Raw genomic sequence first — 16,285 nt, forward strand, 5'->3', positions numbered from 1 at the left:
ATGCGGTTTATCGGGCGACATAACAAGATGGACCTGCATGAGATGAACCAATGTCTACACTTACATCAGCCATCCACTATTTGGATCGGTCCAACGATAACTTGCTTTAAATGAGAGAAAACTTGTTTTACAGCATTTCCTTGGTCAGTTTGAATAAGGCAAAACTATATATATATATATATATATATATATATATATAAATAAAATAAATGAGTAAACTGGTAACAAATGAAAGTGTAAAACAAAGCAGTATACAAATCTAACTGGAAAAACAAAAGTAACATGTATAGTGAGGTGTTACACTCTCACAGCGACGCACAACATGTGACATAACTGAGGGAAACCAGGAGTCTCCCGGCGCTTAAAGCTGAACGATCGGTAGTAATAGAAAAGCAGGAACCACTATGGCTTCAGTCTCAACCTTCATTAACATGTACAGTCTTCTGACGGCCTTTCAGGGAATTGACAGAAACAAAACGCTCTCAAAGACCGGAGGCTTTCGCTACATTGCTGACAGCAGGTGGCAGATACTGCCAATAAATGGATACAAAACCAACCAAAGTTGAAAAAAAAAACCCAAAACATAATAATAATCCAGAGGTGATCTGAAATGCAGATTAAGTCAACTAACTGCAAGTGCGTTTGTTGACTCAAGAGTGGCGAGTCGAGGTTTTCCTTGAGTGTATGAGTGTATGTGTGTGTGTGTGTGTGTGTGTGTGGGGGGGGGGGGTGGAACAACGGGACGTCCTCTGGACAATTAGAGGAAAATAAAAAAACCGGAGCAAATCTCGGGGTCAGTGCTGCGGACTACCTTCAATGTGATGTGCTCTGCTAACTTCCAGTCCTCGGGTCTGTTTAGTCCCCGGTGTCAGGGCGCCACGCCCTCCTGGTCCATGCTGCAGCCGAGCGCCTCGATGTCGTTGCTGATGTCCGTGATCATTCGGTCCCACTCGTCGCCCTCGGAGGCCTCCGGGCCCTCGTCCGAGGCGGCGCTGTCGCCGCTTTCCCCCGCCGCCCCGTTGCCGTTGGTGGTGGAGTCGGAGGCGGAGCTGGCCGTGCGCCGGTAACGGCCGAAGCTGTCCGTGATGATGCCTCTGCCGTCCTTCACGCCGATGGTCTCCAGGAAATTCTCAAAGTGCTGGCTGTCCTTCTCTGGTATGAAGGGACGCAGGCCTGCAGGTGCAACACAGGGAAAAACTATTCAAACTGTTGGGAGGCTCGCAGGAACTTTTTCCAGTTAAATTCTTTTTTTTTTTTTTTTTTTATTCAATACTAACAATTTCTCTCTTTAAAAAGAAAACCTTAAAATACAGCAGGTTTAAAAAAAAAAATCAGATCCTTAAAGACGCCATGAAATCGAATTTAAAAAATAAATTAATCTTGGTTTGATTCTGACATCTAAGAACTCCTTCATCTGGGTCAATAAAATACAAACGGCAGGACTTTTCCACAACAAATTCCACCCGTTCAGTTCCTCCAGTGGTTATGAAACGTCTCACTTTGCACGACTCAATGAGTCTGAAATAGGAAAACAACGTATTCAACAAGTACCGAGTAAGAGGAACTTCCGGCTGTCGCCGTAAAGTTGCCGCAGGTTGATGCAGAACTCGTGAATGGAGGCGCCGTTGCGATACTCGTGGAGCAGCGTGGCAAACTGTTGGATCTCCTGCGAGGACAGCTTGGTCCGCAGCTGCAGAGGGAAGATTTTTTTTTTTTTTAATTAGGGGGAAGTCAGTCCACGCTTAAACCAAAGTTTGCTGTGACGTCGTACTGTGGTCATGTAGTCCTGCAGCAGCTCGGCGGCAGTGGTGCTGAGCTCGCCTTCGCTCGCCGCCTTCGTCTGAGGAGAAGCCGGCGTGGAGGCCGACGGGGAGTTTTCTTCCGCCTCCATTGTGACCTGAAAAGGACTGAAGGGAAGAAAAACACAGTTTTAATTATGAAACAAAAGAAATCGTTCTCGGGTTGATGTAAAAAAAAAAAAAACAAGGTTGAGATCTGTGCACTTACAATGTGCTGCCTTCTGCATCAAAGGCCTCTTTAACATCCACTTTGCTTGAGGAGTCGTCTGTCAGGGGAAAGAAACACACCGATCTGTACCTGCTGTGCAGCAACACCCACTTCGCTTCTCTCCAGGACACTGAATCTAATACTGTCTTACCGCTGTACAGGGAAAGATGCCTGGTAGGTGTCGTAGCGCCGTCGAAAATGGCTCTGTCTAAGAAGTCAATGGTCGATTCTGTGTAAACTATCTGAAAGACCTGGCTGAGCAGAAGGCACAACTCCTCCGCTGCTGCCTGAAAGACAAACGGGGAAGAATTGTTGTTTTCTTCACGTGACATCGTCTCCGTGAAACACTGAGGAGTGCGTCACAGTTCACTCCTTTTATTGCTACTAATTTATTATAATTGGCCATTAGAAAGTCTTTGGTCGTGGCAAAATGGTTTAATTTCTGATTATTCCAGGAAATCTGGAGCCAGATATCAATTCCGTCCCAACGTTTGGCGTCAGATGAATTTTCTCACCTTGTTATCAACTGCCAGCACAAGCAGGCAGCAGACTTCCACGAGCACCGCGCCACTCTCCGACAAGGAACTCAGGGTCTGGGACTTGTTGAGGTCAGGACAGGAGCTGGGACAGGGAGAGCCGCCCGAGTCCTGGGCTGAAAGACACAACAGATTATACCCATGAAAATGTTACCAACATGTTCCTTTTAAGTACCTGAATCTCAAACGATTGCTGAGTATTATAAACGACAAAAGGCGACCACAGCTTCTCGGCTCTCACCAGTTTTTATCACCACGAGGTGTAACGAATCATCTCTGATGTAGGAGACGGCGGCGATGTCGTGGATGGGCACCCTCAGGATGATGTCCTCGCCGTCGCGCCATACCAGCTTGATGTTGTACGCGGACAGGCTCACCACGGCGTCCTGCTCCGACGTCAGCTGGCCTGCCAACTGATGAGACTTCTGAAAAAAGCATCAGTGAGTCAGGAATTACTGGAGACGCCTACTTCCGACAACTGAGAAATACGGTCGGAAAGGGAAAAGTTGAAGTGACTGTCACTGGCTGAGAAAAAAGAAGAAACAGAAGAAATTTTTTTTACCAGGTTTAGCGTTTTGTTTTGTTTCCTCAGATACTCACCCGGGCATTATCAATGAGCTGCAAGACCTCTGTCCTACTCGAGGGGTTCAAGTATCCTGGAACTGATGTGAGCTGCCCCAAGTACTGAGAAACACACAAAAATGCACACTTTTATAGAGAAAGCCTTGTACAAGACACCAACCGAACAAAACGTGTAATAAGATAATTATTTGGAATGTCAACCGACACGCGTCACACTCACTTTGACTTCCTTCTCGATGTAGTCATTGAGCAGGATGTCGGGGTCGATGCGGTGGTCCGGCTGAGAGAGCGAGAAGGTGTGCAGGGCCCGGCGCTCGGTGGCCTTCTCCTGGGCCTTCTTGTCCCGCCCCTTCTCTCCTTTCAAGAACACTCTCTTGAATGGGGACACAATACCAGGCTATTGGGTGAAGACAGAGAGAACGCAGATGATTATACGGGGCCGATTAATATCCACAACACATGCTTCACAAGAGTCGAGCATGTCCACGTGCAGCTCCAACGTTACGAGATGTTGAAGAAGTGCACATTTCTGCTGAGACCACTTCTGCCCCGAAGAGCCAGAAGCGACAAAGTGAGATGCAGAAGTACAGCCGGCCTGTGTTACTCAATACCCGCTGCTCAAATGACAATGGCACTCATGAAATTTGCAAGGAAACATGGAGAAAAGATCCCTAATGTCGCAGCGTAAACATTTACGATCAACTGGAAAAGACGAGTCTCAATTAGACTTTATGAAGCACGAACAGCGTTCCTGACAGTGGACAATTAAAACAAACTTTGAATTAAATTAAAACACATCTTAGCTTTTAAGAAGGCCCACACTTTACAGACACTTAATTCACTACCCGTATGGAAAATAAAATCGATGCATTTTTAAAGGCGTACCTCGTTCTCCATGAAACCACAAGCGACCAGAGATGCTCTTTGAACACTAAACTCCCGGTCATGTGTGCTGCTGCACCGCTGGCTAAACCAGTCACCTGTTGCCTGCACTCATACAGTGACAGCTGCCTACAGGATCGAATGTCTGTGAGGGGTGTGACCACCCCCCCCTCAGAGTAAAGGAAGTGTCTCTGACTTGATACTCAGGCACAAGAACAGGAAGCGGATTGGCCACAACTTCCTGTGGAGACACGCGCAGCATCGAGAGCTTTGATCGCTCAAGAGAAAAGACTGCAACAGAATTGTAAAAAACAAAAACAAAAACAACAAACAAAAAAACTGTCTAGCAGATGCTGAAGAAAGACAAAGCTGCAGGAGTCACTCAGGACAAATTTGTTGACTTTAATGTTGTGACTGTTTGCTTTCTGTCTCAAAGTCCACACAGAAATAAAAGAGCTTGTATTTTCCAATGTGTTCACCACAGATGTCAAATCTGCAGTATTGTTCAGATGATGAGGTAGGAAGTGCATTGATGTCACTCTACCACAGGAATGTCAAACACGCTTTAATTCAAGAGCCACAATTCTATCTTGAGGGGGGGGACCAGTAAAATAGTGCCATAACAATAATTCAATTCAAACTTTAGTTTTTCATTGTTATGGGGTAGAGCGTACATGATGAAAATGTCTATATGTTCACAAAGCCAAACAATTGCTATCAAAATTTATGATAATCGCAACATGAAGCTAATATTCTGGTGCAAAATGCAGTGAAACATCCTCCTCAAAACAACCTGTTGCAGCGAGCACGTTGTTACAAACCCGCCCTGACGGCAGGATGTTGAGGCTGATGCTAGTTTGTCATCTTTAATGTAAGCATCACCGATATCTCTCAGTCTGTCTGTTGTTATATATCTATCTATAGAAATATAGCTTCTGAAGCAATGCTGGTGGAAACTTTTTTTTTTTAAATTTCCTCCATTGAGCTAATAATTACATTTCCGTCTGATGTGCTGACACATGATTGGACTTGAGACGTAACAGTATGCACGCCTTGTATGACCGGTGCATTATTTAACAGTCTGTCACCGCTAAAGACGAGCGCATTTATCATTAATGGCTTTTTCTTTGTGACGTGCAAGACCAGAACCACCACAGTTGACCTGTGTTAAAAGCCATGAGATGAGTGGCGCTTTATTGTCCTTCCCTTCAGAAATGAGAAAACTAAATGGCTTTTTTTCTTCTGTGATAACCAAGCAGCTGAGATTAAGTGTGGACTTATTAAACCAGTAAAAAATAAAAAATAAATGCAAGGAAAGCATGCATGCCATCAGCTTTTAATGTTTGAATGTTCATATAGACGACCTGTTGTTCCACGAGTCCCTCCTCAGTGTCCATTACAGACAAGAGCTATAATTACAGCTACATTAACTGGTTGTTCACTTATAATTTGTAGGTTACTGTAAGAAATGACAGACTCAGCAGGGCTGACAGACGGTTATGAATATGTAGAGTTTTGTTGAGCTCTGTTCCTGGAAGCACACAGGCATAATATTTGTTCAGGCATAATTCTTTTTCTCACAAAAAAAAAAAGATGCAAATCTGCAAACGCAGTTTTTATGGACAGACTTGAATTTTCCCCCTGAAGCAAACACTATCCACTATCAGCACCAAGTGGAACAAACAAGAACTGCATGCACAAAGAAAAACAAACCAGCGAGGAAGAAAACCATTCCAACAATATCATCGCCATATATGTGAGGAGGCCAGTGGTTTTAAATCGGAACAATATTCACTGTTACCATAAAGTAATAGTGAGATCTAATGATAAAACCTTACTTCTCCCTGAAGCTTAAAGGAGACACATTTGTGACTAAATCTCAACAATCCATCATTGCTACACATCTATTCTGAGTGGAAGTTTAAGTAGACGTACCAAACTTCGGATGAGTTATTATTTCCTTCCTGTCTTAGCACTGCGTTATCATCAACTCTCCTGAACTGAAAATAGTGCTTATTTTATTGTGAAGGAAGTACTTAATGACCAGCACAATCGTAGAAATAGATATGAACCCCAGACACCTCTAATCATGATATTGTTATGTCCTGCATATTAGTTTTCCTCATGCACCGGCCAGGAGGGAAAAAAAGATTTAATATCCTTAATGTCTCCGCCATCCACAGCAAGAGGAAACGATACAGGGCTTATCTTCAAGGTGACTATCTGCCCGGATCACAAGGATCTGTCTTCACATCGCTAAAGACCACTGTGTGCTGGGCTGTAGGTGGAGGAGAAAGCGGGTTGGTCAGCACAAGCAAGAAGTGCTCATTCCCTTTAGCCTGATTGACACTGATAGCTGCTGCTTCTGACAGCTGTTGTTGAGCACAAAGGTCTGGTGCGATGCTCGACCGTTATAGCAATGAGGAAACTCAGATGTGCTTTCAATGCCTTTTAGAGATCTCACCTTAACACAGATTTAACAGTAGCATCCTTTCTAAAAAAAAAAAAAAAAAAAAAAAGCACTATTGGTCCAAAATGTATATTTTTTGTGCCTCTTCCTTTATAAACCTTTTGAAAATAAAGGTATTTCTGTGATCAAAGATTGAAATCCACAGGTGATCATGGTTTCATGCGTTCAATGTCAGAGCAAAATTCCCTGAGGAGGATAACAACAATGAGTTCAAGTATAAAAAAACAACTTTATTATGGTTTATTCTAATGGGTCATGGTTGTGCATAATCAGAAAAATAACATATCTCATTCATTTTACTATTTATAAAAGTCTATGTTGTATTTTCTCATTTTAATTATTGATTATGATCAATATTAACTGACATCGACACTTGATTTTCGGCCATTGTTTGTATATCTAATGTTCATTACATTATGTGGTCGGGATTGTTTTGATTTCTACTCTCTTGGCGAGGGAACACATTGGAAAAAAATAAGATTTAAATGAGCTTCACACAAACAAAAAACATTTGAACTAAAGCATAGTAACTGCACTGATACTCAGCTACCATAAGTACAATATTTTCAGCACCCACTGGTACAAAAACACGTTTAAATACGTATTAATCTGTATTATATGTACAAGTATGAAGAAACAAAATCAACACTTTCAAACTTAATCAACTTGAGTCATCTTTGCTATTTTAGAGAATGTTTAGCAGGTTAATACACCCACTCAGTGTTCGTGTCAGTAGTTATTGAACAAATGAAAACTTCACCGATCTCTGGCTACTTAACTTAGCCCGCAGCTAACAGTTAAAGCTACTCCACCTAGCCGGTGATACGAATTAAATGGTTTCCCTGTTAAATGGTGCCCAACCTTGAGCCGTCTGTTTTTGCAGCTGGTAACAGATGATGAAAACCCAATAGAAACCCGTAGCTGTCCTGGTTAGTGCCCATTAATGTTTCAGAGTGTCGTACCTTTTGTGAGTCTTATTTTAACTTCTGACGTTACTAGCAGCAACGACGGACGCTAAAGGAAGTCGGTCACCAGTCAACAGGGAAACCACTTAAAACTGAACCCCGGTAAGTTAGCCGGTGGGTAACTTGTTGTCAAAGTATGTCAAAAGTCTCACTTACCTTTTTTACTTTTTTCACATCCTCATCCATGTCTATGTAGTGATTCTCTCCTTCATATTCTCTTCGGCTTGGACATCCACGGGAGATAAGACAAAGCTTTCAGACGAGCACTCATCTGACAGCGGTTAGCACGCTAGCCTAGCCTAGCCGAGGGTTGGCAAAGTGATGCTCGACTCTGAAGTGACAGCACAACGGCATTCTGAGTTCCACGAAACTCCACAAACGCCTGCGGGTCACCGATATGAGGGATGGCCGCGCCCGCCCAGTTCAAAACAATTACAGGTTGAATCTGCGAAGAAGACAAACTCGCACAAAACAGTCAAAACTTTTCAATCGTGCCGCCATTTTGGGCGTTGAACTGAGGTCCAGCATGCTTTGCTGTGCGCGAACCAAAACAGGCAGCAGCCGCCGCGTGAGCAGCACCAGCCGAGCGCGTGAGGAGGAGCGACGGCAACATGAACCGAAGCATCACGGTGGAGCTCAGGAGTCAAAACATTACGTTTTAATTGGCTTGCTTTTATATTCTGTATTTTACAAGTCGTTGTGGACTCAAAACCCAAACATATGATTAATAATATGGATTTGTATTAATATTATTAATATTTAAATATATTTGGCCCAAAAAGTTTTATTCCCTAAATGTGACGTCATGTGACGGGTTCAGGTCTAATATTACTCTTCTCACCAAATTATCAGACGGAGAGACAGACAACCACACACTTAGAGCTGAGGTCAATTTAGAGTCACAGGCATGTATTTGCACCTACAACCTTTTGTGAGGCGAGAGCTGAAATCACTGCTCCACCTGAAATGTTGACCAACTTACCTGTAGTCACCTGAGCGTTCAACTCCACAATTGTCATGTTGAAGAAACTTTCTAACACAGTGACTCATGTCTACGATTGTGCTGATTTCTATAATCAGACTTGCACATTGGTACTTATTGCTGCCAGAACCAGACAAAGGTGAAGGGTGCATGGCTTAATTATTTTGCCACATGACATGATTACTTCACCGAGATTAAATTACTGACTTATTTTTCTTACACACTTGAACTTTAATTGTTGTCACTGTTCATACCAACAGCTTTATTTTGTGTTTGTTAGCTGTGGACTAACCATACTTATTCTTCCTTTGAAAATAAAGAAAATAAATGGATAGAGTTCATTTTACACCTCAAACCTCTTGGTTTGTGTTTGTCATTGATGCACTGTCTTGGCAAACAATATCATTAAACATTACATGATATTTGTGTATCTACCTCTGCTCAGTCACTTTTACCAGCAGTTTGAGGCAGCAGATTATGGGATAGTTTAACTCCCAGTTCAATCCGTTAATGAGGCATACTGAATGACCAGTGCTCATGTCGAGGCAATAAGGCAGTTTATCTGTTGGGCGAAACAATATCTCAACACTGTTTGCGGCTAATGTTTACTTTCCCTGTGGTACCAGGACAGCAAAAGAGATAAAGGCAGATGAGACAACGGGACAAAGCCACAGACAGGATATGAAAAAAGAGAGCGGTCACACAGTGTTGGCTGCACAGGTACGTTGACTTGAGGAGGGTGAGTTCACATATAAAAGTGCATTTATTTTTAATAATGTCTCTGTGGATATATGGCCACACTCTCTTCCAAGGACTTGAATGCTGGTTTTGGCCGAGGAGTTTTTTTTCATAATGTGTGATATGTACTCGGAGTAAATGGTGATTTTGGTTGCAATAATTTTTTATGGAAGAATAACCAAATGAAACACAAATCATACGGTGCATTTATAAGCAACTTGGAAGTGTGGGCAGAATGAAGTCAAATTTTGAGCTTCCCACTGGGAAATGGGAGGATTTTGACCAGAAGCACGTGGGCTGGACGAAGAAAAAGTTGTTGTTGCTCTCGCTTCACAGCCAGAAGGTTGCGGGTTCAAATTCTGACTGGGCCATTCCGTGTAGTTCGCATGTTGTCCCTGTGTGTGGGGGTTTTCCAAAAACATGTATGTGAGGTCATTTAGTAAAACAAAATGTTCCCTGGGTCTTCATGTGAGTGTGTGTTGATATGTAAAATATATATTAAATACAGTATGTTAACTGTTTGTATTCATATAGGCACATACTATGGCAATCTCTCTAAACCATTTGAGATGGTAGCCATAAAGCTTTACACCAATCGTTATATACAGGTTGCTGAATATGCTAAAGTATCAGCCTTAAACCAAATGTGTATAAATAAATTGTACCTTCTGAGCTTCAAGCCGCCATGATTGTTTGTTTTTGTGTGCACACTAAGAATGGGAAGTGGGGCCTTCCTATATAAAAAAAAAATCCAGTTTCTCCATTTTTCAAATTATTATCCAAGCTGAAGTTGATATTTGTCCTCTACTTTATGCATATAAGAATGATTATTAACTCGCTGTTCGGCCATAACGATGTTTAGGATGTTTAGAACAGCAAGATTAAAAAACCACAGCTGGGTTTCTAGAGAGATGTTTTACTCCTTACACACATCCTCACCTTCCTCTGCAGACAACACATTAAGTCACTGTCATTCAACAAAATAAAGGACACATTTATATGAATACACGAATGACGTCTCTCACTTTCAAATACTATATTTATTTTTCTCTTCTGGGATGAACAGTCTGATATATGAATCTACAGTAAGGCTTAACAATACATTTTCAGCATAATATTTCTCTTTTCATCTAAAAACCAAACCATACAAAAAGAACTTTAGCACCATGTTATTAATAATATTCATATTGTTCCCAAAAATAGGGCGAAGGTACAATACTGGACATCAGTTTTGCTTTTTTAAAGAACGGGGATTCCATGAAACAATTTACTTACATTTTATATTCAACAACACCAAATAAATCATTCCTTATATGTTCTCGGTCACAACATAGGTCGTATGAGTCCATGTCTGTCAAGATGCGACATAGCATTTGATTTCTCACATTGTGCCATCTTTTGGAATACCCCAAATAACTCATATAGCCTAGGAAGTAATCCTGATAGATTTGTCAAATACACGAACAAGCTAACACAATCGATAAACTGACTGAATATAAACAAAGCGATGTTTCCCAACACCTTTGATAACAATTCCAAAAATCAGCAGTAATTAATATAACAACCAGAGTCGCTTCATTAGACTATCAAATTCCATTTTTAAACAAAATAGTACAGCCAATTCTACAATAACAACAAAAATAGATACACACAGATTAAGGACATATAGATGACAGGAATTTACAACACAGCAATCACATTCTATATAGATGTATATGTATTTATATATATATATATATTTTCATATACTTTTTTTTCAAAAAAAAAACCCAACCCAAATTGCGGTAGCAGAAGTACATTTGTGCTCCTGTGCATTTGCTAAAAAGATGCATTTTGTCATCTGCCAGGTTCATTCTGTCAGGAAAATAAAAGATAGTGCAGATTTGTAGTTAAATGAAATAAACATAATATACAGTAAAACCAAAATAATAGACATTTTATGAGCAGGAGGATAGCTGTAGATATAGATATATAGATATATATATATAGATTTTTTTTGTGCAGATTGGAAAATCAAAATGGCACCATAGAGAATTGAGCTGTAAACTGTGAGTTTGAGGTGCTGCCTGTCGAGCAGTTATGTAACTCCATGTTGGGTGCAGGCTGTCTCAGGAAACTGGAAGGCTATGCTCTCTGAAAGCCAGGAAGTAGACTGTGCAGTCCACAGATGTAGCACCTTTTAAATGTAGTTATTCAGCACCAGGTGGTAATAATAATAATAATAATAATAATAATAATAATAATAATAATAATAATAATAATAATAATAATAATAATAATAATAATAATAATAATAATAATAAATAATTAATAATAAAAACAAAGAGAATGCACAATTTCTCCATCTGAACACACTTCCCCTGTGGTCTAACAGATGAACATGACACAAAGGTAAAGACTAAAACCAGGTCAAGCGCTAGGATGGCCTGCTGCTACACATTAATACAGAAATCAGAGGGTATGTTGTGCAACTGAGAGCACTCACATGCTTAATGTTGAGGGTCACCTCACAATGACTTTGAAAGGCATGCTGGGAGTTGATTGGAAAAAAAACCCCCAATAAAATAAGGGTATTCAGAGGTGAATCATTGATTGGGCCTGTTTGCAGAATGTAAAGAAATACCCATTGGTCATTTTGTCCAACAACATCTTCCGAGTTGTTCTCAAACTGCATGCCTTGTTGTTTTGGCTCGAGCATGTATTGTTCACACGAGACACGAACAACACAGGAGGTTCATGTCTTGGCACTACAAACCATTCATATTTGCAAGACAGAAAATATGTAAAGGCATCGACAAAAGTACAAAACAATCTTTGACCAGATCGTTCGGTATCGTGGCAGGCATCTCCATTAAACATACCAGAATGAATGACTTTTTTTTTTTTTTAAAGAAGTCTAAACTGCTAATTGTACTGGGGTTGTATTGATTCCACTTGCTCAGACATAAAACAATGAGGAAATCTATGTTCAAGTAGAGAAGATGTTTGTTAAGTATTGCCTTACTTTTCCTCCCGTTTCTCTGACAGAACCAATAACTGAGCTTCACAAAGCACACGTCTTTTGGTTCCGTCGTAATACTGTAAGTAGGAAACAGTGCTGCAGTCCTGTAGACGACATCTTGTATGAAACTGTGAAAAGAAAAGTGACTGAAATGTAAGCTGACAGAATTGAGAAGTTGGCTCGATCTGGTTTGGGAACACGGACATGGACGTGTATCGTTTGGTGTTTGTCGTTGCCTTTGTGCTGAGTGTGCTGGCACGTGAAAAGAGTAAAGAAAGACATCGGCATTGTTGTTTGCGGACCTGGCTGCCATGGCTGGACCGGAGCACCCAAAGTAACAAGGCACAACAAGGACTAAGAAGAACAAGCTCTTGCTGTGTGTCGTGGATCTGGAGCTGGGCGGGTGACCTGACTGAAGCAATTCTTGGTAAGCGGCTTCTTTGTGACTCCGTTGATGTTATGAAGTCAGCTTGAACACTACATTATACTGTATATTGTCTATTTTTCATGTACATATTTCTGAGACCTGTATATAAATGAAAGAAAACAAGAAGAATATATCAAAAGTAAAATCCTTTTCTCGTCGGACGCCTCACTAGTCTTCGTATTTAAATATAGAATGTGGCAAAATGGTGATTGTTCTGTAGAAATACATAAAATATACTGCATGTTTCATAAAAATCCAAACTTATACATACAGACTATTTGTAGAATTGGAAAAAATCAACTTGTTTATTTAACTGTCATTACTGCTATTCTAATTATGCAGGCATAAATAGTATGTGTTGCGCAACATTAAGCACCACTAAATGAAATGCAGCCTGGTTGTACTTAATCCTGTTTTTGTTGCCCTATGTCACAATTGTCTCTTTCACACGGACACACAAAACTTCAATGAGTCACAGTGTATTTGCACCTGATTCGGACACGAGTCCACGTCTGGGAAAAGGTCAGCGGTGTTGAGCAAGGATGCACTGTACGCCAGGCAGCCAACTACCACAAAAAAAAACGCCCCTCACCCCAGTAATAAGAATGAATACTCATTCCCAAGAAACACACATATACACACACACACACACAAAAATGTGCAAACCAAAGGTTTAGTGGTACAGTCCCAGGCGAGGAGTGGTCCGGGATGCAATATGTTCAGGAAAAAAAGGAGACCCTTGAGGACATGCCTGGGGATGAGAACTGCATTGAGACACCCCTGAGTCAGCTGGTTCAGTGGTCTAGTCTGTTGGTCCTGAGGAACCCCTGTATTGGCTGTTTTGCTTAGTTTTTTTTTGTTGTTTTTTTGTCTTAGTTTAACAATATAAATTATTCAAGATTATTCACTCGTCAACTATCAACATGGCTGTTCATTCACTACAACACAGAGGAACTACTCTGGCTACTATGGTAAACAATGAACAAGGTGGTTGTTTGCATACACATGTATACATCGATACACATGGTGTGTTGGATGTTTGCTCCACCGTAGCTGACCCAACAGTTCTCAATTACTCAGGGCTGAACATCGCTTTTAAGCCAAAGGGTGGCAGACCCTGTGGATGTTGAAGCTCTTGGTTATGGCAGTGTACCTCATTGCATGTTCTCATGTCAGGATCTCCGTTTGTTCAGCCTCAGCCCCCGTTTGTTCAGTCACCAGAGAATGTGAGAGTGTATTTATTTATTTATTCATTTTCATATTTATTTATTTTTTTCCATTTGAGGAGTGCACCAAAGACCCAACACCACAGAGATCCGGAAGAGGGCGGAGCAGCAACCAAAGGATGGAGCCGAACGATCGGTGAGAGAACTGAATCCTGGGAAAGGGCTCAGCGTGCGAACGCGCCCATCACCACACAAGCATGCGTTTCATACTGCGGCTTGCGCAGCACACGCCGGGAGGCAAGCGCTCACCTTTCTCACACGACCACACAAGCGGGGGAATCACACAAACCTCCCATTGGCCCTTTTCACAAGATCGGTCCTCGTGTTCTTTTCCAACCCTTGGCAAAAACCCTCGTCTGCCTTTTAGCCTGGATTACACGACATCTGCTTTTTACAGTACGATGTTAGCAGGCACGGGACGCCACAGCGAAGCAGAAGGCCAGTAACCCAAGTAAAAGGAATCTCTGTGATGCATGAGGCTCCGGGGTAATCCCTTGTTGGGTGCATCTGTACTAATGTCTCATACTGAAGTCATGCCAAACACTACAATGTAAAAAACAAAAACAAAAACCAAAAAAAAAAACACATAATATATTCATGTATCACTGCTTGAATCAATAAAAATGGAAAGTTAAACAATTGTTCTGGAGAAGTGTTTGATAGCCCTCTGTGGGAATTTTCGTCAAGCTTCCATGATGTTGAAGGCGTGTTTCATATTATGCATTTTAAGTGAGTTAAGTCGTCGTCAGCGCTCAGATCGAGCTGGGAGATGTGCTCCGTATCTGTGTGTGGATTCTGCACAGCAAGCCTGTCGATGGCACACGTCCTGCACAGACTCATTCAATTGGTTCAAGGGTGGGGGGGGCAACACGATTGGAAAGACAGTACTGTAAGATACGATTTGGCTTTGTGACAACCGCACGAGCAGGTGCCAGGGCAGTCGTCGTTACACACTTAAACGTCACCCCTTCGAGGGCGCGTGGATGTCGCTGAACACACTTTCTAACGCTGTAGTGTTTTGCCATTTAAAAAAAGTGTCTGTTCTGGGAAAATATAGTTATGTCAGTGGCTATAAATGCGAACAAAAATACGTAGGTACAGCATATAAATAACTTTTCAGCGTTGTTTTGTTTGTTTGTTTGAAAACTTAATACGATTCTTTGCTCCCAGTAATATATTTCAATCAACTGAAAGCTTTTATTTTTATTTTTTTTATCGACGTTGAAACGGGGGAGTACTTTCTAAGATTCAAGAGGGAATGGTGGAGGATTCCTTGAAGGCTGTCTTTGCACCAAAAAAAGTGCATTTCAACAATTTTTTCTTTATTATTTTCTTACAAAAATCTTTGGAATGTTACTAAACATGATTTTGTCTCACCAATTTAGAAAATTCTGTGCTCTTTCTAATACAATTATTCATTGTGTTTCTCATCTCGGGTGGTTCATTGTCTCATCATTTTGTGCTGTCACAACTTTAGTGGGTAAAAATGACTAAGGCATGCTGTAACAGTTTGCCTCCACTGGGGGGCAGCCTGCACTCTAAAATCTGTGTGGGGGTAAACTTGATTGAAGGTCAGTGTGCTTTATTTTTTATTTGTTTGTGATTCGAGATTTTGGAACAAAAGAAAAAACCAAAAAATGTAAAAATGATGTGTCATGAATTGCTTTGCCTGGACACACATCTTATATTGTGTTCATTCTATCATTTACAGTTGATGATAGGTGAGAGATTTTAGTGCTTTATCATTATTATATATATATATATATATATATATATATATATATATATATATATATATATATATATATATATATATATATATATATATATATATATATTTTTTTTTTTTTTTTTTTTTAACCACGGGTTAAGGACATAGTAAACATTATCAAATATTTGAGCGATTTACATAAAGAATGGCAGTAAATGTTGGGATGTGCAAAGACCTGCCTCCTCTGAAGCTCTCCTCCATCATTCCCATCAGGCTTTGCACCAGTCCCATATCACAGGGACAAACAATATGCCCTTCACAAGTATTCACAGGTTGAATCACCAATACAGTATAATGCATTAAACACATTTCATAATGAAACATTCATATGTTATCTACACACTCATACAGAACCCTCTTCTATCACTGTAGAAGGATTTATATGAGACGTCTGTATATATCACATAAGATACTGTAAGTTTATAATTTTCTCTCTGTACTGTTGTTTTTTTTTCTTCTTTTTTCTTTTGAAAAAATAAATCATGACTGTGTGTTTAGACTGTCCGAACAGATTTTCGGTTGACAAAACACACATCTCCTGCAGGGAAAGCTGAATGATCATAGAGCAGAGAGGGTAAGAGTTGAATGTCAACTAGAGAGAGATAATATCTGGAGAGGAGGAAGAGAGGAATGAGGGAATGGTAAAGTGTGCCGTATTGTGTGTGAGAGGGGTGACAGAGCTGAGAGAGAAGATGCCT

At 40.8% G+C, this 16,285-nt stretch overlaps 1 protein-coding gene across 1 annotated transcript; it reads right to left on the reverse strand.

Annotated features, from left to right (window-relative positions):
• Nucleotides 1-7,930, reverse strand: ccm2 (CCM2 scaffold protein). The gene is made up of 10 exons (XM_080514511.1): nucleotides 7,599-7,930; nucleotides 3,346-3,522; nucleotides 3,144-3,227; nucleotides 2,785-2,968; nucleotides 2,523-2,659; nucleotides 2,159-2,294; nucleotides 2,008-2,065; nucleotides 1,772-1,907; nucleotides 1,552-1,690; nucleotides 1-1,173 (listed from the first exon to the last, which is right to left on the reverse strand). The coding sequence occupies exons 1-10, from the start codon at nucleotides 7,626-7,628 to the stop codon at nucleotides 869-871; spliced, it is 1,386 nt and encodes a 461-aa protein (XP_080370637.1). The 5' UTR covers nucleotides 7,629-7,930; the 3' UTR covers nucleotides 1-868.
• Between the last annotated feature and the right edge of the window lie 8,355 nt (nucleotides 7,931-16,285).

This window comes from Blennius ocellaris, assembly GCF_963422515.1.
Source record: "Blennius ocellaris genome assembly, chromosome: 18".
NCBI lineage: Eukaryota > Metazoa > Chordata > Actinopteri > Blenniiformes > Blenniidae > Blennius > Blennius ocellaris.

What these genes read in the sequence shown, in the direction of transcription:
- ccm2 (XM_080514511.1), bottom strand. Translation starts at nt 7,628, where the DNA reads ATGGATGAGGATGTGAAAAAAGTAAAAAAG. An exon ending in ACATCGAGAAGGAAGTCAAA is followed by an intron (nt 3,228 to 3,345) that starts GTGAGTGTGACG and finishes TGTGTTTCTCAG; the next exon opens with TACTTGGGGCAGCTCACATC. An exon ending in GCATCTTTCCCTGTACAGCG is followed by an intron (nt 2,066 to 2,158) that starts GTAAGACAGTAT and finishes TTCCCCTGACAG; the next exon opens with ACGACTCCTCAAGCAAAGTG.